The sequence below is a fragment of the Dendrobates tinctorius genome, unplaced genomic scaffold, assembly GCF_039654945.1.
Source record: "Dendrobates tinctorius isolate UK_male_01 unplaced genomic scaffold, ASM3965494v1 ptg000075l, whole genome shotgun sequence".
Taxonomy (NCBI): Eukaryota; Metazoa; Chordata; class Amphibia; order Anura; family Dendrobatidae; genus Dendrobates; species Dendrobates tinctorius.
Window position 1 is genome coordinate 51,534,023 of NW_027361743.1, and position 22,008 is coordinate 51,556,030.

Consider the following 22,008-nt stretch of genomic DNA (forward strand, 5'->3'; position numbering starts at 1 on the left):
TATTCACAGCTTCAGCTCTCCACTCACTGTGCTATTAGCCCTACTGTACTGTCCCCCCCACCACTTGAGTGTGTGAGATTAAAGGTAAAGAAGTGTTATTTTTAGCCACTCTTAGCTATGCTGAACTGATGGCAAAAGAGGAGAGTTGCCGCTTAGATGTGTTTGTAATGCAACAAAGTTCACCTCTGCTGTACTGCATTAGTTGTAATAACACACAGCTCTGCTAAAGATTCCTTTTAAAATGCAGTGAGCTCCATCAATATCTTTTTGGACCACTAGTGCATGGACTTCCCGTAACTCTAACTGGAAAATGACAACTTTGTGTATTTCTGAGACATGGCAGGTTCGGGAGACCCATGGTCAGCCTGTACGTGGGCAGTCCATGCTTGGACTGAATTGCACAGACATCTGAATGAGTCCTAAGACCAATCATAGTAGTCTCTGATCTCATGTAAATAGAAGACATGATGGCAGTGTGAACAGCTTCACACCTTTATTTCAGATGCCCCACTGCTGGCTCACCAGGCCTGTAACTGATATACGGTAACTAATATGATTTTCCTGCAGTGAGTAGCTCATGTGTTCTGTATTGATAGATTACCTATGGCAGCACCGGGGATTACCATTCATCATTCCCTTTGTGCAGCTGATGATTACTATAGATGGGCAATAATAATGAGAAAAAAGGAAATTCATGTTTATAGCTGAATTATTCTAGCGGAGTAATATGGCCCCTGCTGATGTGACTGTAATGTTTAATACCCAGTATAATAGGTGACTTGTTTTATGCTGCTCTAAGCCTGCAGTTGTCTTCTATCTGAGCGTCTTTGTACTCTACTGTTCTCTGTAAGCAGCCTCTTCAGCTTTTGGGGGTCACTGGTGTCCTTCATTGCATTATTACGATGATTATCTGTCTGATACCCCCGGAAACCTTCCTATACTCGTGTATAATGGTTATTGCAGCTATTATTATCGGTTATTACCTCTGCACTTTAGTGTCTGTCAATCGGATTTCTTAGGTTTTTTTTCTTTTGTTTCTTAGGCAGCAAAAGAACAAACCCAGGATCTGATTGTGAAGACGACAAAACTACAAGCAGAAAAGTAAGTGGCACTCGGGTCTGCCTGTCGTCTGTGCACTGTGGAGCACTGCTCACACATCCCTCCAATATCGATATTATGTGTCAGATTGTGTATTGTAACATTGTTCCTCTATCCTGCCCCCAATTGTATTTGCACCACTGTAAAAATTATCTGATGTGACGGTCATGAGAAATCTAGCGTAAAAGCCATAATCAGTAAGCGCACTGTGGGGGTGTTCATGCACTGACTCCTCCTCCCAAGTGCATGGACACGCCTCCCAGTGCCCTTGCAGCCTCATTTGCAAAAGGCCTTTGTTTATTCATCTATACAGACTGCTAATTCCGTATTTAACCCCTTAACGACCAGGGGTATTTTTGGTTTTACATTTTCATTTTTCCCTCCCCTTCTTTCCAGAGCCATAACTTTTTTATTTTTCCGTTTATATGGCCATGTGAGGGCTTATTTTTTGCGGGACGAGTTGTACTTTTAAATGACATCATTGGTTTTACCATATCGTGTACTCGAAAACGGGAAAAAAATTACTAGTGCGGTGAAATTGCAAAAAAAGTGCAATCCCACACTTGTTTTTTGCTTGGCTTTTTTGTTAGGTTCACTAGATGCTAAATCTGACCTCCATTATGATTCTCCAGGTCATTACGAGTTCATAGACACCAAACATGTCTATGTCCTCTTTTATCTAAGTGGTGAAAAAAAATTCCAAAGTTTGCTAAAAAAAAAAAAAAAAAAAAAAAAAATTTGCGCAATTTTCCGAGACCCGTAGCGTCTCCATTTTTCATGATCTGGGGTCGGGTGAGGGCTTATTTTCTCCGCGCCGGACTGACGTTTTTAATGATACCACATTTGTGCAGATACATTCTTTTGATCGCCCGTTATTGCATTTTAATGCAATGTCTTGGTGACCAATAAAACGTAATTCTGGCGTTTTGAATTTTTTTCTCGCTACGCCGTTTAGCGATCGGGTTAATGCTTTTTTTTATTGATCGGGCGATTCTGAACGCGGCGATACCTAATATGTGTATGTGGGATTTTTGTTTTACTGTTTTATTTTGATTGGGGCGAAAGGGGGGTTATTTGAACTTTTAGGTTTTTTTAATTTTTTTTTATTTTTAAACATTTTTTTTTTTTTTTACTTTTGGCATGCTTCAATTGGCATGCTTCAATTGCGCAACCCGATCGGCTCTGCTACATATGGGCGATGAGCAGATCGCCCATATGTAGCAGATTTGCTGCTGTGTTTTCAGTGCCGACCACCGGGTGGCGCTGAAAGCCATATGCCTGGAACAACCATAGAGGTCTCATAGAGACCTCTGGTTGTCCAGTCAACATGACGCCGACCCCCGATCACGTGACGGGGTCGGCGATGACGTCATTTCCGGCCCGGCGGCCGGAAATGCTATTTAAATGCCCGCTGTCAGCGCCGGAGCCCTCATCAAAGCAGGGGAAATGTCTGATGACGGACTGTGTCCGTCATTGGACATTAAGGTGTTAAAAACATACTTGCAGCGTTGGGTCCAAGCTCTTTTAGGCTGAGTTCACACGTGGCGTTTTTTTCGCGTTTCCGCGGCGGTTTTAACCGCGCGATTTTGCCGCGAAAAATAAGCATCCCATGCATTCCTATGGGATTCCGCAATGCTGTGCTAATGCTGCGGTTTTTACCGCGGCGGAATCGCTTCGCGGTAAAAAACGCAGCATGCTCATTATTTTGCGGAATCGCGGCGATCCCGCACCCATAGGAATGCATTGTTCCGCTTATTTCCCGCATGTGGCTGTGCACACCATGCGGAAAGTAAGCAGAACAATTGCGGATGGTACCCATGGTCCGGAGGAGAGGAGACTGTCCTCCGGGCTTTGGGTACCATATCCCTGTAAAAAATAGAATTAAAAATAAAAAATATTGTTATTCTCACCCTCCGACGTTCCGCGCAGCCTTCTCTCTTCCCTCCACGCTCCGGTCCCAGTAATCCTTTGCGAAAATGCCCGCGATGGCGTCCGATCTCGCGGGATCGCGAAGTCTCGCGGTCATTCGCGCGACGTCATCGCGAATGACCGCGAGACGTCGCGATCCCACGAGAACTGAAGTCATCGCGGGCATTTTCGCAAAGGACTACTGGGAACGGATGCGCGTGACGTCGGAAGGTAAGAATAAACAGTATTTTTTTTTTTTTTTTTTTACATTCTATCTTTTACTACTGATGCCGCATAGGCGGCCTCAGTAGTAGAAAGTTGGTCACACTTGTCAAACACTATGTTTGACGAGTGTGACCAACCTGTCAATCAGTTCTCCAAGCGATGCTACAGATCGCTTGGAAAACGCTAGCATTTTGCAAGCTAAATACGCTTGCAAAATGCTAGTTTTTCCGCGGGAAAATCGCGGGAATTTAAAATGCGATTTTCCCGCGGACTGGAATTCCGGAATTCTCGCGGTTATTTCCGCGAGAGTTCCGGTACGTGTGCACTTAGCCTTATACTGTACTAGATGGTGGCCCGATTCTATCGCATCGGATATTCTAGAGTCTCTGTTAATGCTTTGTGCGAAACACTGCTGATGACGTCACGCTCTTGCAAGAGTGACGTCATCTCCGGCCCTTCTCGCTAATCATTACTGGGACCGGAAGATGCCGGGAGCGTGGTGAGAGGCGGGACAGAGTCCGGGGGCTGTCGGAAGGCGAGCATATAACGATTTTTTATTTTAACAGAGACTCTAAACTACCCGATGTGATAGAATCGGACCACCATCTAGTGTATTATACTCATGTTACTGCTGTCACTGTTCTGCTGTTACCTAATGTATTGTACTCCAGTTACACCCAGAGCTGCAGTCACTGTTCTGCTTTTACCTAATGTATTGTAGTCCAGTTACACCCAGAGCTGCAGTCACCGTTCTGCTCTTACCTAATGTATTATACTCCTGTTCCAGCCAGAGCTGCAGTCACCGCTCAGATCTTACCAAATGTATTGTACTCAAGTTACACCCAGAGCTGCAGTCACTGTTCTGCTCTTACCTAATGTACTCCTGTTACACCCAGAGGTGCCGTCACTGTTCTGCTGCTACCTAATGTAGTGTACTCCAGTTATACCCAGATCTGCAGTCACTGTTCTGCTGTTACCTAATGTATTGTACTCCAGTTACACCCAGAGCTGCTGTCACTGTTCTGCTGTTATCTAATGTATTGTACTCCAGTTACTCCCAGAGCTGCAGTCACTGTTCTGCTTTTACCTAATTTATTGTAGTCCAGTTACACCCAGAGCTGCAGTCACCGTTCTGCTGTTACCTAATGTATTATACTCCTGTTACAGCCAGAGCTGCAGTCACTGTTCAGATCTTACCTAATGTATTGTACTCCAGTTACACCCAGAGCTGCAGTCACTGTTCTGCTGTTACCTAATGTATTGTACTCCAGAATATGTACAGGACTGTGCCTGTGTAATGAGCGACGCAGCACTGATGCCTTTAACGGCTGTAATGTGCCTGTACAATAAGCAATGCAGCCGTGTTGCCGCGACGACTAAGCAACTGTCGCTGATTGGTCGTGGCCTAACTGCCGCGTCCAATCAGCAAGGCGGGATTTCCTTTACAGACAGACAGACAGACAGAATTAGACAATTATTTAGTAGATCATCTGTTGTATGATGTCCTCCTTGCTTCTTATTTGCTTGTGTGTTGTATTCTGTGCTGCACATTCTTGTATGCAAAGCCTACTGCTTATTCCTGTAGATGGTGCCCGCCTCGTTGCTGCTTGTCTCCGTGGGTGGGGCCCGCTTCCTTGCTGGGGGGCTAGCCTTGTTGCCGCTTTTCCCCGTGGGAGAGGCCCGCCTCCTTGACGCTTGTCCCCGAGGGTGGGGCCCGCTTCCTTGACGCTTGTCCCCGAGGGTGAGGCAAGAGTCGTTGCTGGGTGGGGCCCACCTCCCGCTCAGTCGCTGCTGGTCCCAGTGGGTGAGGCCCACCTTCCGCTTTGCCCCATGGGTGGGGCCCACCTCTCGCCTTGACAATGCAGGTTCCTGTGGGTTTGGCCCGCCTTGTTGTTGCTGGTCCCCGTGGGTGGGGCCCACCTTGTTGTTGCTGGTCCTCGTGGATGGGGCTCGCCTTGTTGCCGCTAGTCCCCATAGAGGGGCCCTCCTCGTCGTAGCTGGTCCCCGTGGGTGAGGCCCGCTTTGTTACCGCTGTTCCCCGTAGTGGGGCCTGCCTTGTTGCTGCCACTCGTTCTCACACTGTCCATTTAATTTTTTTTTTTTTTCTTTGTGCAGTCTTTCTGTTTCATGCTTCACTGGACATTGCAGTTTGTGTAAATCGCCTCTTATGTAGTGTGCCCGTACATCCTGGATATACGACATCATATCCATAATTGAGATTTAATACCAGGCGGCCGGCTGCAATGTGCACTGTGATGGAGCTTTCCTTTTAGTAGTCATCTTAACTACATTGTAGATTGTGCGAAGTAAAGATTTCCTTCCTGACCGTCCATAATAGTGGCGTTCTATTCTTTGTGTGTAATAAAGCACTAGTGCAGACCTGTGCAAGGGGCGGCCCCCGGGCCGCATCCGGCCCACCCACTGCCTGTGATCATTCATGAGGAAAGCAGGAAGCAGAGGAGTCTCGGCAGACGCGGCGGTGAGCGGAGCGGACCCCGACCTCCTCAGAGCGGCACAGAAACATTGCCTCTAGTGCACCGCCCACACTCCAGACCTACGGCGCTGACTGGTCGAGGCTGGAGGGGGGCGTGGTCTGAGAGAGGGCTGCGTAGATGCCGTTGATGGCGTCTGCTTGCAGCAGTATACATCACACCATGCCTCCAACTCTGTGCTAAAACGTGCGGGCGTGGAGGCGTGATGTGATCTATACCGCTGCAAGCAGACCAGGGGCACATTTATAAGATTATCTCAGCACAGGAACATTTTATTTAATCACATCCAATTGTGGAAATTATTATTATTCCAAGATCTATTGATTAAAGTGAACTTTTGTGTGTGGTAAAACCCTTTAAGTGCTGTTTTAATTCTTTAATTGAGCAGCTCTACAGTCCAGTAACTGTCCCCATTCTCATACTCTTGACATCATTCTTTTTTTTTTTTTTTTAATAGCTTGACTGGGTGGATTAGCCATTATTCTGCAAGTACTATAGGAGCTGGAACTTCCTTTCTCACAGCGCCTATTGCTCCTGCCAGTAAACAATGGCTTATCTGCCTCAGACTAAAGCCTGCCTTGCTGTTATACCTGTATACAGTCTGACAGGCAAGAGTAGAGAGAGAATTGCTTGCTCACACTTCCTGTGATTCGTCTCGACTTCTCAGCTGCTAGTGACAGATTACTCTCGACATCAGGCAGTGGAAAGCAAGCTCTCTTGATGGGAGACACCTGGTGGCGCTTTCAAATCTTTTATTTTTTTTTAATTTAAACCAACATATTTAAGTGTGTGAAGGAAAATGTGTGGATTGTCTACCATCTATCAAATGAGATCAAGTTGCCTGAAAGTACAGGAACCATTTAATCTTTTACTTCTACCGTATATACTCGTGTATAAGATGAGATTTTCAGCCCATTTTTTTTTTTAAGCTGAAAGTCCCCCTCTCGGCTTATACACGAGTCATATACCTGGGGGTCGGCGGTGGAGGGGGAGCGGGGGTGTCAGAGATCATACTTACCCCCCTGGCACGGTCTCTGCAGCCCCCTCGCTTCTCCACGGTCTTCCTTCCTGCCTTCAGCGGTCACGTGGTACCGCTCATTAAACTCATGAATATGCACACATTCATGAGTGTAATGAGCGGTATCGTGTGACCACTGAAGGCAGGAAGGGAGACCATGGAGAAGCGGGGGGGCTGCAGAGACCGCACCAGGGGGGTAAGTATAGCGATATTCACCTGTCCGGGGTCCATCGCTGCTCACCGCTGCCTGCTGCATTCTGTGTCAGTGATGTTTAGGCAGCAGGGGGCGCGGTGACGTGGTTAGTGCGTGCTGCGCCCTCTGCTGGCTGAACAGTCACTGACACAGGAAGCAGCAGACAGCGGTGAGCAGCGATGGACCCCGGACAGGTGAATATCTCAGGTGCCGGGTCCTGAGCAGGAGAGGTGAGTATGGCATTTTTTTTTTGCAGCAGCATATGGGGGCATGATGTATGGAGCAGCATATGGGGGCATATTCTATGGAGCAGCATATGGGGGCATATTCTATGGAGCAGTATATGGGGGCATATTCTATGGAGTAGCATATGGGGGCATATTGTATGGGTTAGCATATGGGGGCATATTGTATGGGTTAGCATATGGGGGCATAATCTATGGAGCATCTTATGGGGGCATAATCTATGGAGCATCTTATGGGGGAATAATCTATGGAGCATTTTTTGGGGCATAATCTATGGAGCATCTTATGGGGCCATAACCTTTATGGATCATTATATGGGGCTCATTATTCTATGGGGGCATTATTAACCTTTGTGCAGCATTATATGTGGTGTATTTTATATGGAGCATCTTATGGGGCCCATCATGAACTGTATGGAGCATTATATGGGGCTCCTGATTCAATATGGATATTCAAAAACATTTAACCTACTGATGTCTCAATTAATTTTACTTTTATTGGTATCTTTTTATTTTTGAAATTTATCAGTAGCTGCTGCATTTTCCACCCTAGGCTTATACATGAGTCAATAAGTTTTCCCAGTTTTTTGTGGCACAATTAGGGGGGTCGGCTTATACATGGGTATATACACGGTAATTACGGTACATTTTTTTTTTTATGCTTTTTAACCTCTATTAGATTTATAAAGTTACATTTTTTATGTATTTTTTTAATATTTTCTAAAAACAAACAGTTTTCAATTTGAATTTATTAAATCATTATTTAAGGATATTTTACATTTGGCTAAAAATAAAAAAATATGCTTTTGTTTCTAAGCTTTTTCTTCTACCACGTTTCTTACTGCTTGCATGCATTTTTTTATGGTTTTGCTAATTAGCAGCTAATTTTGAAATATTTTAAGTTTTGCACTATGATGAATATTTAGTTGTTTTCCCCACAGGGAATGGGCTGTTTTTCTTTTCATCTGAGAAGAAGCCTAAATTTGGAGGGATGGATAATCAATGACACAGAGTTAAAAAAAAAAATACTTTCCTTTAATTTCATAGACTGCAAGCAGTGGATGGCTGAAGGAAGTTTTTTTGGCACGGCACATAAATTTGTAGCTGTTTTTTGAATCCTGAGCATCTGACTCAACCATGCCAGCCTCATCAAGACCAGTGGGAAAATGTGTTAAAAAGTCCATGGCTGTTAATAATTTAGCAAAATTTTAAAAAAGGTACTTGCATCTGGAAACAAAATCTGCACCATGCACCATGAAGAGGCATGGATTTGCGACACAATTTGTTCTATTTTTTTTTTTTTTTGCTTAAAGGCGTTGTCCATTACTAGGACAAGCCTTTCTTGATATAAATGTTTGACGCCGATAAAATAAGAAAGCCTATACTCACCGCCTGTGCCGGCATTGTTCCAGTCGTGTCGGCACTTGCAAACCCCGAGACACTCATGCATTTGTTATGACACGTGAGCCCGGCGCCCGGACGTATCGTAGATCAAGAGGAAGTCAGGGCTACGGCTGCTCTCTCATTTTTCTCTTGATGTTTGATTTGTCCGATGGTGGCGACAGTGACGCCAGGGCGCTGGTCACCGGGCCTGCGTGTCATAACAGGACCCTCGGAAACGCAAGTGCCGACACCGCTGCCTGGAACAATACTGGTATGGGAGGAGAGGCGGCGACAAACATTTAGATCAAGAAGGTAGTAGTGGACAACCCCTTTGAAGATTAACTGCCTTTTTTTTTTTTTTAAATCCATAGTGCACATGAAAATTGTAAACTTTGTAAAATATCTTATTGGTGAAATCTTCTTTCTTCTCCTGGAATGATCAACCATTTTCTATTCACTTTCCTGAGAGAGAAAATCACAGTTGGTTCACATGAAGTTTTATGGAACTAATAGTATTGGAAAATCAGTTGCTGCCTCCAGCTCCTCCCCTCTCCATAGAATTTGAAAACACCAACTGTCAAAATGTCATTCTGTCTTCCTTCAGTGAACACAGATTTTACCAATACATTGAGAGAGAAAGATCAGTCCAGGAGGAGAAAGAAGCAGACTTCTCAGAAAAAAGAAAAGTAAAAATAAATGTGCACTTTTGATCTTTTTATGTTGTGCAAAACTGCAAAAATTGTCTCTTTGTGGCTCCGTTTACTCCAGAAACTGTTCTAAAAATGTTTAAGTGTGGACTTGTGTTTTTTAGACATTCTTCATTTTACTATACATCTTCGTCAGCAGAGTTGTATATCCCCCCAAAAACCCTCAATACAGAGCACACTGCTGAACGTTGTGCGGCAACATAGCTGATGGCTTTGTTCATATCCCATTAACATAACATTAAGTTGGGTATTTGCGCAGGATATAATAGACAAATACACTGTTTAATACAAAAAAAAGTTCCAAGAAAAAACCCTCAAAAGACACTATATACAGATTTTACAGTGGGAGTTCAAGGGGTTTGTGTTCAAAGGGTCCCTTTTCACTCAAGGTCACTTTTCACATTTGTTGTGTATAAATTAGGAATAACATTCTTTGTGGCCATTATATGAGTGGTATCCTGCATTTCCATAGAACTTGACCTAGGAGGAGTGAGAGAATGCATCCTACTAGCCTTGTGGAAAGGTTATAAAAGCATCAGCCACCGCAAAATAATTTAAGAACCCAAAATGCCCCTTTTTTCATAAAATATGACCCTCTTGAAGCGGTAAGCTCATGATCTCCAACCCCTCATGATTATTACATTGTCCGCTGGCATCACACTTGCCAGAATAATATTACTTGTAGAAAACCAGTAAATTTCTGTGTTTGTAGATTGACTTCAGATAAAAATATATATTTTTTTTAAGTTGACATCAATGTGAGGAAAACCTTTGGGGAAAACAGCTTTTTCCTGTTTAATCTTTAATTTATTTGATTGCTTGAGACTTATTAGAAAGTAAAATGAGGCAGAGGTGAGAAAGCAGTATAACAACTTTTAAAAAATAGCTCTCAGCAGTTCTGTATGTTCAGTGTATGTCGCTGTTACTGTTGCAATAAAATATTAATTGTAAACGTCTTTCATGTGCAAAATAAAATAAATGTGAATTGCGTTCATGTAGTTAAAGGGGTGTTCTCAATTTCTTAAATTGCTTCAAAAAGACAGCGTTAAAGTAAGCAAGTTTCCAATGATCTTGCTTTTTTTAATCTGCTTTCACGCTCCTGTAACAATAGATTTTATCTTTTTGTAGTGTACAGCTGATTACCATGGAGGGCCTGCAGTAGCTACATTTCAGGGGAGCGATTAACTCTAATTTTCTCTCACCCATGACAGCACCACGGAGAGAGGGGGTCCGCCCATCAAGGACAGGAACCTACAGATAAAAAGGCGGCACCTCTCCTCTGCCCCCAGTTGGGTTCCTGTCCTTAACGGGTGACCCGTGGATCCTGCAGCAGCAGCGGCAGCAACTTACCTGAGGAAAGGACCTGGGCCGTTCCGTTCGTGGTTCTGGCAGCGGGGAGGCCCCTGCAGCGGCGGGGTCGGTGCCTCAAGCTACCACCGCTGTAGCCGAGGGGCTGTACAGGGTGAGCGGGCGGGGGAGGACCGAGCCACCGCTCCGGAAAGGAGAATGGGGCTGGGGACGCCGGCACACGCGGGGGCAGCGCAGCGGTTCAGAGGTGTACCAAGATGGCGCTGCCCCGGAAATGAAACGTCTTCCGGGTCCCCGCGGTCGGCGCATGCGCAGTGTGTGCTCCCCGGGGCTCAGCGGTGCAGGCTGGGATAAGGAAGGGGACGTCATGGCGGGAGATTTAAAAGAAGAACGCAGGAGCTGCTCCTTGCTGGAAGCGTCCTGTAAACATGGAGGACAGCGACCAGCACGAGGAGCAACCAATGAAGCAGCAGCAGCACAGGCAACACCACCATCGCCGGCAAAAAGAAAAGGGGCGAGGATCGGTCCAGTAGCCACTCCACGCAGCGGAGCAAGTTGACTGCGAGGAGCAAGTCACCTTCCGTGGATCAGCCCGTGAGGGATCCGAATCCACCTCCCGAACCGGGAAAGAAGAAAGAAAAAACAAAGAACAGGGAATGCCCCACCTGTAACAGACCGCTACCACCAGCTTAGGATAAAAAGCTGTGCGATTCCTGCATACACGAAGTTCTTTGTGATGAAACCCCGGAATACGCCTCGGATCTAAGAGCGGTAATCCGTTCGGAGTTTCAAAGTGCCCTTTCATCCCTAAAACACAAAGGAAGGCGAAGGAAAAGGGACACAATAGTAGCCTCCCAGTCAGAGGCCTCGACGTCAGGGGAAGTTACATCACATACCTCACACATCACATACCTCAGGCACCGACGCGTCATCCTCAGATGAGGAAACAGATGGTCATCATTGCTTTTCCCCTGGACAAGGTAGACATGCTAGTAAAGGCGGTAAGGTCTACCATGAGGTAGCAGACCCTCGGCCAGATAGATCAGTCCAGGACATAATGTTTGGGGGACTAGGCCAAAAGAGACGCAGAGTGTTTCCGCTGAACGAGAATGTACAGGGCATGATAAAAAAAGAATGGGAGAGGCCAGATTGGAAGAACTCCACGGTTCCCTCTCTTAAAAGAAAATACCCATTCGATGAGGAGGCGTCCACGTCTTAGGACAAAGCCCCGAAGTTAAACGTGGCAGTTGCCAAAGCCTTCAAAAAATTTGCACTCCCCTTCGAGGATATGGGTACTTTAAGGGACCCATTAGATAAAAAAAGCTGATACTTTCCTCAAGGGCACTTGGGAATCAGCAGGAGGAAATCTTAGGCCAGCAATAGCGGCAACTTGTACCTCCAGAGCCCTCATGGTGTGGGTGGACCGATTAGAGAAACAGCTAAGGGAAGGTACACCCAGGAAGAAGATCCTGGGATCCATTCCAGTGATAAGGGGAGCGGCGGCCTTCTTAGCCAACTCATCGGCTGATTCAGTAAGGCTGTCATCTAAAGCGGCAGCCCTGTCAAACGCAGCCCGAAGAACACTGTGGCTTAAATGTTGGCCTGGGGACCTACAAACTAAGATGAAACTGTGTGCCATCCCTTGTGAAGGGAAATTTCTATTCGGAGAGACATTGGATGATATCCTCCAAAAGGCGGGGGATAAAAAGAAGGGATTCCCAAATATAGGTCCTACAGGTTTTAAAAGGTCCTTTCGGAACAAAAAGTTTTTTCAAAGGAGACCCCCGAGAGAACACAAATGGGACGACAGAAGGAGAGACAGGGGCTTCTTCTTTGGTAACTTGTCCCGGGACAAAAAGCCCTCCAAGTGACTATTTGCCCAGGGTGGGAGGGAGGCTATGCTTTTTTTCTCCCAGCCTGGAGGAAAATATCGAACAACCCGTGGTTACTAAATCTGATAGGATCAGGGTTAAGAATAGACTTTCTCTCTCTCCCACCTCAAAAATATATAGTGACCGCACTAAGATCAGCAGCGTCATAACAGGAAGCTCTCGAAAAAGAGGTCCTAAGCCTATTGAACAAAATAGTCCTCCAGGAGGTTCCCCCACGGGAGAAAGGCAGAGGGTTCTACTCGCCTCTCTTTCTAGCAACCAAACCGGACGGTACCTTCCGGACAATTATAAATCTAAAGAGGCTAAACGATTGTCAGAAACGAGAAATTCAAAGTGGAGTCGATCAAGTCGACCATCAAAATTCTCTATCCACATTGCTTCATGGAAGTATTAGATCTCAGCGACGCGTACTATCACGTCCCCATCCACAAAGACTCCCGAGAATACCTCAGACTGGCGGTCTCCATAGGAGGCAAAGTAAGGGAGTTTCAGTACAGGGCCTTGCCATTTGGGATTTCGATATCTCCGTGAATCTTCACGAAATTGGTGGCAGAGATGATGGCTCACCTAAGAGAACAAGATGTTCTAATAGTTCCATATCTGGACGACTTTTTAATAGCGAGTAACTCGGCCCAAAGATGCAGGGAACAGAGGGACAGAGTGATGACCACTCTACAAAACCTCGGCTGGCTCCTGAACCTGAAAAAATCAAGGCTGGAGCCCAGAAAAGTCCAGGAGTTCCTAGGCCTGACTCTGGACTCAAACACCCAGGAGTGTTACCTACCAGACCACAAAAAAGAGAGGATCGCTCAGATGGTAGCAAGAGCGACACAGAACCCTTCCATGATGCTAAGAAAAGCAATGTCACTACTAGGGTCCCTCTCTGCCTGCCTGCCAGGGGTCCAGTGGGCGCAGCTACATACGAGAGATCTCCAATGGGATGTTTTAGCCAACCAGTCGGTATTAGGAGGTCACTTGGAAGGTTACGTTACACTAGACTCCAAAACTATTCGTTCCCTAGCTTGGTGGGGGAACAGAGACAACCTGTCCAAAGGGATTCCCTGGGTGATAAATATCACACACATAATCACCACGGACGCCAGTCCCAAGGGGTGGGGAGCACACATGAGCAACAGGGTGGCTCAGGGGGAATGGGGAGGTCAGGAAATAAAAGCCTCCTCGAACCAAAAGGAACTGTTGGCAGTAGGCTACGCCCTAACACACTTTCTACTGATATTAAGGGGCCATCATATCCACATATTTTCGAACAATCGAGTGACGGTGGCCTACATAAATCATCAGGGGGGAACCAGGTCCCGAACACTAATGAACACATCCTCCGAAATATTCATGCTAGCCGAGAAAAACCTACTATTCCTATTGGCACTACACATACGGGGAGCAGAGAACCAGACAGCAGACTTTCTAAGTCGAACCCAGCTACATCAAGGGGAGTGGGTTCTAAAACAGTCCATTTTTCGGAACATCGTAAAAATGTGGGTGACCCCGGACATAGATTTGTTTGCCGACCATAAAAACAAAAAGTGGAAGCATTTTGTACCCTAGACCCCGGGGGGAATCCCCGGACCCTTGATGCGTTTATGCTTCCGTGGACACAGGGCCTAATGTATGCCTTCCCGCCGCCCATTCTCATCCCGGCAGTAATAAGGAAAGTCAGAGAAGACAGGGCACGAATGATATTGATAGCCCTGTTTTGGCCAAAAAGAACTTGGTTGTCCTGGCTGAGAATACTGTCAATAACCGACCCCTGGGTTCTACCAGATCTCCCCTACCTTCTGTCCCAAGGTCCCGTGTTACACCCTCGGGCAGTGAACCTCCATTTAACAGCATGGAATTTGAAAGGACACTGCTGAGGGGGAAGGAGTTCTCAGAAAACCTGGTTTCCACGCTACAAAAGAGTAGGAAACCGATCACAACCAGGGCCTATGGTAGAACTTGGAGGAAATTTCTATCCAGCTCTGGGGTAAGGGTTCAGGATGGAGTACAAATTGACAACATTTTCAAATTCTTGCAAAAGGGGTTAGAACAGGGGCTGGCGACTAATATGTTGAAGGTACAGGTAGCGGCTCTAGGCGCCCTTTATAACCAGGATGTGGCGGGTAACCCTTTGGTAGCACGGTTTATGAGGGCCGCAGCCAGATCTAGACCAATAACCACCCAGAAGATACCATCATGGGATCTAAACCTAGTGTTGTCTGCCCTAACAGGGCCCTCATTCGAGCCCATCCAGTCAGCACCCCTGAAAACCTTATCATTAAAGACTATATTCTTAGTGGCCCTAACATCTGCTCTCAGAGTGAGCGATATTCAGGCCTTGTCAGCGATACCCCCGTTCACTAAAATCCTGGACGATAGTCATATTAAAACCTGACCCAGCATTACCCACCTAAGGTGTCAACACACTTCCATAGGTCACAAGAAGTAGTCCTTCCTTCTGCCCAAACCCAAGGAATAGGGTAGAGGAAATATTTCACACCCTAGATGTGAAGAGGTGCCTAGTTCAGTACTTAGAGGCCACCAAGGGATGTAGAAAGGAAGGGTCTTTCTTTGTGTGTTTCCAGGGACCTCGGAAGGTGCTCAAGGCATCCAAGTGTACCTTAGCAAGGTGGATAAGGGATGCGATTGCCCTGGCGTACTCATCCAGTGGGAATACCATCCCGGAGGGTTTAAAAGCTCACTCTACAAGAGCAATGGCGATCTCATGGGCAGAAAGATCAGAGGTATCAATAGAGCAGATCTGTAAGGCGGCCACCTGGTCAACACCTTCTACCTTTTTCAGGCACTATCGCTTAGATCTAGCCTCTACGTCTGACCTGACCTTCGGGAGAAGGGTCCTTCAGGTGGTGGTCCCTCCCTAAGCTACCAATCTCTGAAATTCTCTCCGTGGTGCTGTCATGGGTGAGAGAGAATAGCTTAATTACTCACCGATAACGGTGTTTCTCGGAACCCATGACAGCACCCGCTTATTCCCCCCCTTCACGTGTGCGGTCGAGTTAATATGTATAGAGTTGTTTGTTAGACACGGTGCTTCTCTATAATATGCGATATTATAATGTTATGTATATACTTTTGTTGTTAATTAACCTGGAGACCCTCTGATGCTCTGTAACCAACTGGGGGCGGAGGAGAGGTGCCGCCTTTTTATCTGTAGGTTCCTTTCCTTGATGGGCGGACCCCCTCTCTCCGTGGTGCTGTCATGGGTTCCGAGAAACACTGTTATTGGTGAGTAACTAAGCTAATCCCAGTCCGTTTTCCCAAGTCCATTGATTTCTATACAGCAGCGAGTTGCTCACCTCCCTCCTCCCTCTTGTCTTCTAAAGAGATGCAGTTATAGATCACCAGCCCAGCAGCTTTCACCTCAGGTCTCCTAATCACGGCTCGCACTGTCCTGAGTGGTGTGCTTGCTTATATGTTTTGAAATCTCTGTGTAAAATACAAGAATAAGAGTGCAGACTCAGAACAAACACTAATGGCTGAGTGTGTTAAAGCCGAAGTTGTACTGAGCTTTATAGTTCTACTAATACTACAGTTCTTTTTGCCAGCACTGTCAGTCGGGGAGGAGAGTCTCACTGCCAGAAGCCAAGAAGTATGGAGACTTTTAGGAGATTACATTGCTATAAACTGCTCAAGAGACAACTTGAGACAGGGCATAACTTACTGATTGCTGGGGGTCCCACCACAGCCTAGAAGCGTCAGCAGAGCTGTGTCTGGATGGAGAGCATGCACACCGTCACTCCATTGCTTACCTATAGGAAGCGATAGTTAAGGGTTTCAGCTACCTCCAACACTCCTTTGGAAAATGATTGGAGCAATGAGGTGCATGCTTGACCTCCACTCCATTCAGACAGGGCTCTGAAGAATTTTCTAGGGTGTGATGGGACCACCCCCGGCCATCAGCAAGTGTGTGGTTTTCCTTTCACACTAAAAAAAAAAGCGGAAAATATGTTGCACTTGGTCCTGTTACCATTAGGCTGCGAGGGAGCAAGGCTGGTGTCTTCTTAATGCCAACATCACTTTTATTTTACCCGTTCCATTTTAAGCTTTTTTCCAATTTTAGAATTGATTGTTGGAATTTCTGCTACTAGAACTTCAGATCCATGTATAGTGCAGTGGTGTGTCGTCGGGTGGCATCGGAACTTGTCATGTGTGTGAACAGAGCCCGATCATTATGATGAATGGAGGACGATGCCTCTGTAATCCTCATAATTGCTACTCATTTATCCGAGTGCAAGGGAAGCTGCCAACTTGCAGGAGACAGATAATGTTCATAGAAATTTTCAGGAAACTTCTGCAGCTATTATTCCTACAGTAGGAGCTTGGTTCACAGTGGCCTATGTGTTTCACACCCGTTCACCGGGTACTTGTATGTCTGCCCTGAAAGGTCACACTGGTGAAGGAGTGAAGCTCCAGAAGATTTACCCAAGTGCTGAATCGTAAAAAGACTTTTAAAGGATTGAGGACATTAATGTCCCATCTTTAGGATAGGCTCTGAATATCCTATCAGTGGGTGTCTGACTCATGGCACCCCCTTCCATCAGCTGTTTCAAGGGGTTTTCAGTGAGGTCTTCACACTTTTCCGCTTTGCATGCACACTTTCAACTTATTAGCGGCTTTGTTTTTTTTCCAGCATTACTACATCGACGTTAATGGATCTCTGCAGACCCCTTCAAACAGCCGATTTGGTTGGAGGGCATAAGGTTCGTTAAGACAATCGTTTGAACGATGTGACGAGCAGATAATGTCAGACAAGTGTTCATATGGGACGAGAATCATGGATGAAATGGTTGAATGTCTGTTGTTACATCATGCACTGTGTTCACACACAGCTGATCTGAATTCTAGGTGGGTGATGAGTGATACTATTTGCTTTGAATACATGAATTCCAAGTCATTGTACAAACACTTCCGTTAGTTTAGCAAACGTTTTTTCAATAATCACAAATATGTGCTACAGCTGTAACTGAACTATTCTTTTGCCTTGTATCACGATCAACCCTATTTAGGACTTGAATTTCCACCCCTTCAAACAATTTGCATTTACATTTCACAATTATCGAAAGTTGTTTGAGCGAAAAAAAGTAAATCTGTCTCATGCATCATGAGTGAGTGTTATTGGAGACCTCATGCGGTCACACAACCCATTCACTTTACACAGTTATCATAAATGATTTGTCGTTGGCACTACAATCTGATGGATTATCAGCCAGTGTAAATGCAGCCTAAAGGGTTATCGAGGACAAAATTATTATTATTTTTTTTTTTACTATGAGCCAAAAGACTAGCAAGTACTACCTGCCTGTCCTACCCGGTGCCAGATCAGAGCGATCACTGACCTCTCCTGCCAGCGATTCAGCTGCTCCATGTCACCGCAGCAGCTCTTCTGAACCAGTTGGTCTGTTGACAGGGTGTGACTGCCGAAGTCAGGATGATTGACAGCTGGCTTCCTGAAGTTATGCAGTCACACTCAGGCAACAGAGCAAAGCCAAAGAGATGTGACGTCAGCGTAAGCCACAAAATTGCCAGCCGGAGTGGTCTGTGACCTCTCTGTGCTGTGAAGAACAGGCAGGTAGATAGCAACAACCTGCCTGCTAATTTTCTACTGAGGGCCTAAGTACTTATATAGTCCTGGATGACCTCTTTAAAGGTGTTATCTGGCCTTAGAGTGACAGCAGACTTATACCCTATGTGATTGCACACTTGTGAATCCTCACATCGTTCTCACTGCTCGCTTTGAGGATTCTCTGGTGCCTGTAACCGGCAGTGGATAGGTGTGTGAGTGCATGTATGCGATTTGCATACATGTGGTCATGTGCTGACTAGACGTGTGGCACCTGACAGTCGGAAGTATGCAAATTCCATACTTGCAGTTGCATGACCGCCTGCTCCTGGCATCGGAGAATTCTGATAGTCTACATACATGTCTGCAGTCACATCACACACTAACAGCGGACCAACCCTTTAAAGCTCTGTCCATTCTGTGTTTTTTCAAGTGGATTCTGGCTGTATGACCTTCACAAAAGCGCCCCATAAATGTCAGATCGACATTGCTCTGCACATGATCCGTCTTATGTCACTTCTGTTAATCACTTAAGGGTTTGGAAAACAGTTAAAAGAAGTGGCATTCTCATTTATTTTTTGTGGGGGGGACGGAGTTGCCTGGAAAGCCTCCCACTATTTTTACTTCACAGTATAGTGTGGGAACAATGGCAACGCTGCATGCGGAAAACAGATGGCATTTTCCTGATGCAGCTTCACCGTAGTGGGAAACTAAGGGAAAACAAAGTGGCTGCACCAGCATCTGAAAGACAGTGTGCACTTACCCTAAGAGTTTGAGGCTCATTGATGGGACAATATATGTATATATGTGTGTTATTTATTAAAGGGGTTTTCCTGGTTAAGCTCCAGAATCTTAATTTTAGAGTGAGCTTGGAGTAGGTTCTATTCCAATACCCAAGTAGCTTTTGTCTCGCACGTTGTGAAGCTGTATAGAATTCTGCCTATAGAGAGGCGTTTAGTTTCCTCTGCGGCTGACTTAATTTGGTAAATGTAAGAAAATGCCTCAATCCCTTATTGTCCTATCGATTTACAGTGCAGCAGACAGACTTGTATGACGGGCCCCACTGGTAGGAAATATATTTTACATTGTGAAATTATTAGCGCGCTTACACCAGCTTTTCTTAATGATCTTGTTTAGTTTAGTTCTCCTGGTCTTTTCTATTCTGATTACTTACAGGGTTATGACATAATTGTGAGGGGCGAGGAAGGCGTGCAGCGGCAGCAAATGTAAGCTACAGTCATGAATTAAAGTCGCTCGGGGCTGCGTTGTTTTGTCACAGAACAGGCCCCTGTTGTATTCCCAGCAACGGAAAGTGGATGGTCGTTTTCAGAACAGCATGAGAGCACTTCTAGCGGAATCTGGTTACCACGGAAACAGGAGAGGCAGGGAAGGGGGCTTCATTAGGACCCTCCAGAGATCAGAAAGCAGGATGGAGCCATGAACATTCCCATGATCTGTTACCTTTGTCTTCCTGGGACATGTCTTAAGTTTTCAATGAAACTTTTGTTCCCACTCTTTCTATATGCATAATTATAAGCTGGAGATTACGCATCTCTGCAGGCCACCGCAGCGCTGGAAGAGAAGGCAACGTCTTGCATGGGTTATTTTATTATTAGTATTATTTTCATTAGTTTTATTAGTATTTTTATGTCACCAGATTTCACAATACAAACTACCTACATTCTTAGTAAAACTCTTAGATTTGATGAATGAAATACTTAGGGAACCCCAAAAACAGGCAGCATGAATCACAGCAGCCAGGTATACTTTGAAGATCTGGATGGATACCAGACTAGTCAAGTGCTACCCCCGTTCACCTCTTCCTAGCACCGCTGCAGGTGATTGGCAGGTCTCTGTCAATCACTTGTCTTCAAAGTATCCGGCCAGGAACCATAGCCCGAGTCAAGACTAGTCTGGCACTGCCCCAGGCTGGCTCTTCCCAGTGCCTCTACAGGTGATTGACAGGTGTCTCCCTATATACATGTGAAGGAGGGAACGGTCAGTAGTAGTAGTAAACCCTGACGTCTCTTGTGAGTGATATGGCGCGGGCTCAGGAGCTGAGCCTGCTCTGTCCAAAGCGGGTGCCAGGTGCATTGCACTGCCAGCACCCGTTTCTAATAGCCAGCTGTGATCTAATAGTGCCACTTAAATGGATGTGATGCAGCATCTTCCCCCATCGCCCCACCACCTCATTCCCATTTCCTTAGACAAGGACAAGTGTACAATAATTTGATCTCAGTGTAAAAAGATTTGTAGACATATTTGAGCAGTTTTTGAGAGTTAATGATCATTGCAATAAACAAAGTTATTGAGAAGTGAGATAAAGACATTATATTAAGATATATTAAAGTTTCTTATCTTCTCCTGTTCTACCGATTTCGGAAAAACGTGTAGTTACTATTTAACCCTTTACCAACATATGACGTAATGGGATGGTGATATGTCACCTCCCTGATTCTGATGTGGACTCAGGAACTGAGCTCTCATCTTTTCCTGCAGATGATGGCTGTGTGATTCAGCCATCATCTGCCTCTAATAGATATGATGTTGAATGCTGCTATCAATCTTTGACAGTGACATTTTCAGCACGTGGTCAGGGGGCCTGACTGCTGTAAACTCCCATTGACGCCATCGCGGAGTGGCAATGGGTTGACATGATAGGTACAGGGGTCTTCATCGGACCCCTGGCTATCATGCTGGTGCCTCCTATGAAAGCTAGCCTGTTGCCATTTTATAAGAGACCGTCATGTTTACTATACACAGAAATACTCTGGCCTCTAGACCTCCGTCCTTGTAGGGGCATCACAACGCTGGACCTGACCAGAAGACAATAAAACTTTCACACTCCTTATCTATGAACTGCCCCAATATTTACTTCAACAACTTTCTCCCTGTCTCCCATACTGATAGTTCTGGTTCAAGTCATTTGTCTTATTACTGCATTATTCTGTCATGTTGTGTATAAATATGTGACTCTTAGATTTTGTGTTATTCTATGCCTGATGAGATCGGAGTAGTCTCAAAATGCTGTTTGTCACCATCTTTTCAATTAGCCATTAAGGGTATCAACCACTGAGGACTCTCAAGCTTGAATATTTTTGCATGTTTTAGTATCACTGTAGTTGTAGTGACCCGGAGAATCACATTGCCGGTAATGTACGGTATATTGAATTCTGCACAAACAACACTCCAAAACAATAATGGCGGAATTGCGGGTTTTTTCCCCTCACAATTTTGCCGGACTTGGAATTTTTCCAGTACATCGCATGATAAATTGAACGGTGTCATCCAAAATTACATCTCACCTTGCAACAAACAAGCCGCCAAAACATCAATGTCAACTGAATAATACAAAAAAGTTATGGCTCCCAGAAGAAAGGGAGTTAAAAACAAAAAAGTGTAAACCTCCCCTGGGATTTTACCCACTTGTGAAGTTGTTAATGAAAACCAAGAAAAAGATACCCAACAAACTGTAATGGCTTGACAGAATATGATGACACAAGGACTTACCGTGTCTTAAACTTTTTCTTTTTTTTTTAAACACCTTAAGTCTTTGCTGAATGTGTGTTTAGTGTTTTAGTGAATTTGTTGTTTATTGCAGATTCTGTTACTGTGTGGCCCGGTGCGTGCGTTACTGTGCGGCCCGGTGCGTGTGTTACTGTGCGGCCCGGTGCGTGTGTTACTGTGCGGCCCGGTGCGTGTGTTACTGTGCGGCCCGGTGCGTGTGTTACTGTGCGGCCCGGTGCGTGTGTTACTGTGCGGCCCGGTGCGTGTGTTACTGTGCGGCCCGGGGCGTGTGTTACTGTGCGGCCCGGGGCGTGTGTTACTGTGCGGCCCGGGGCGTGTGTTACTGTGCGGCCCGGTGCGTGTGTTACTGTGCGGCCCGGGGCGTGTGTTACTGTGCGGCCCGGTGCGTGTGTTACTGTGCGGCCCGGTGCGTGTGTTACTGTGCGGCCCGGGG

General features: G+C 45.7%; 1 protein-coding gene across 1 annotated transcript in view; it reads left to right on the forward strand.

The window, feature by feature from the left end:
• Positions 1-22,008, forward strand: part of COG6 (component of oligomeric golgi complex 6) — a 156,871-nt gene that overhangs the window by 42,219 nt on the left and 92,644 nt on the right. The window contains exon 4 of the mRNA XM_073583272.1: positions 1,043-1,101. Within this exon, the coding sequence (XP_073439373.1) occupies positions 1,043-1,101 (59 nt within the window). The remainder of the gene's footprint in view (positions 1-1,042; positions 1,102-22,008) is intronic.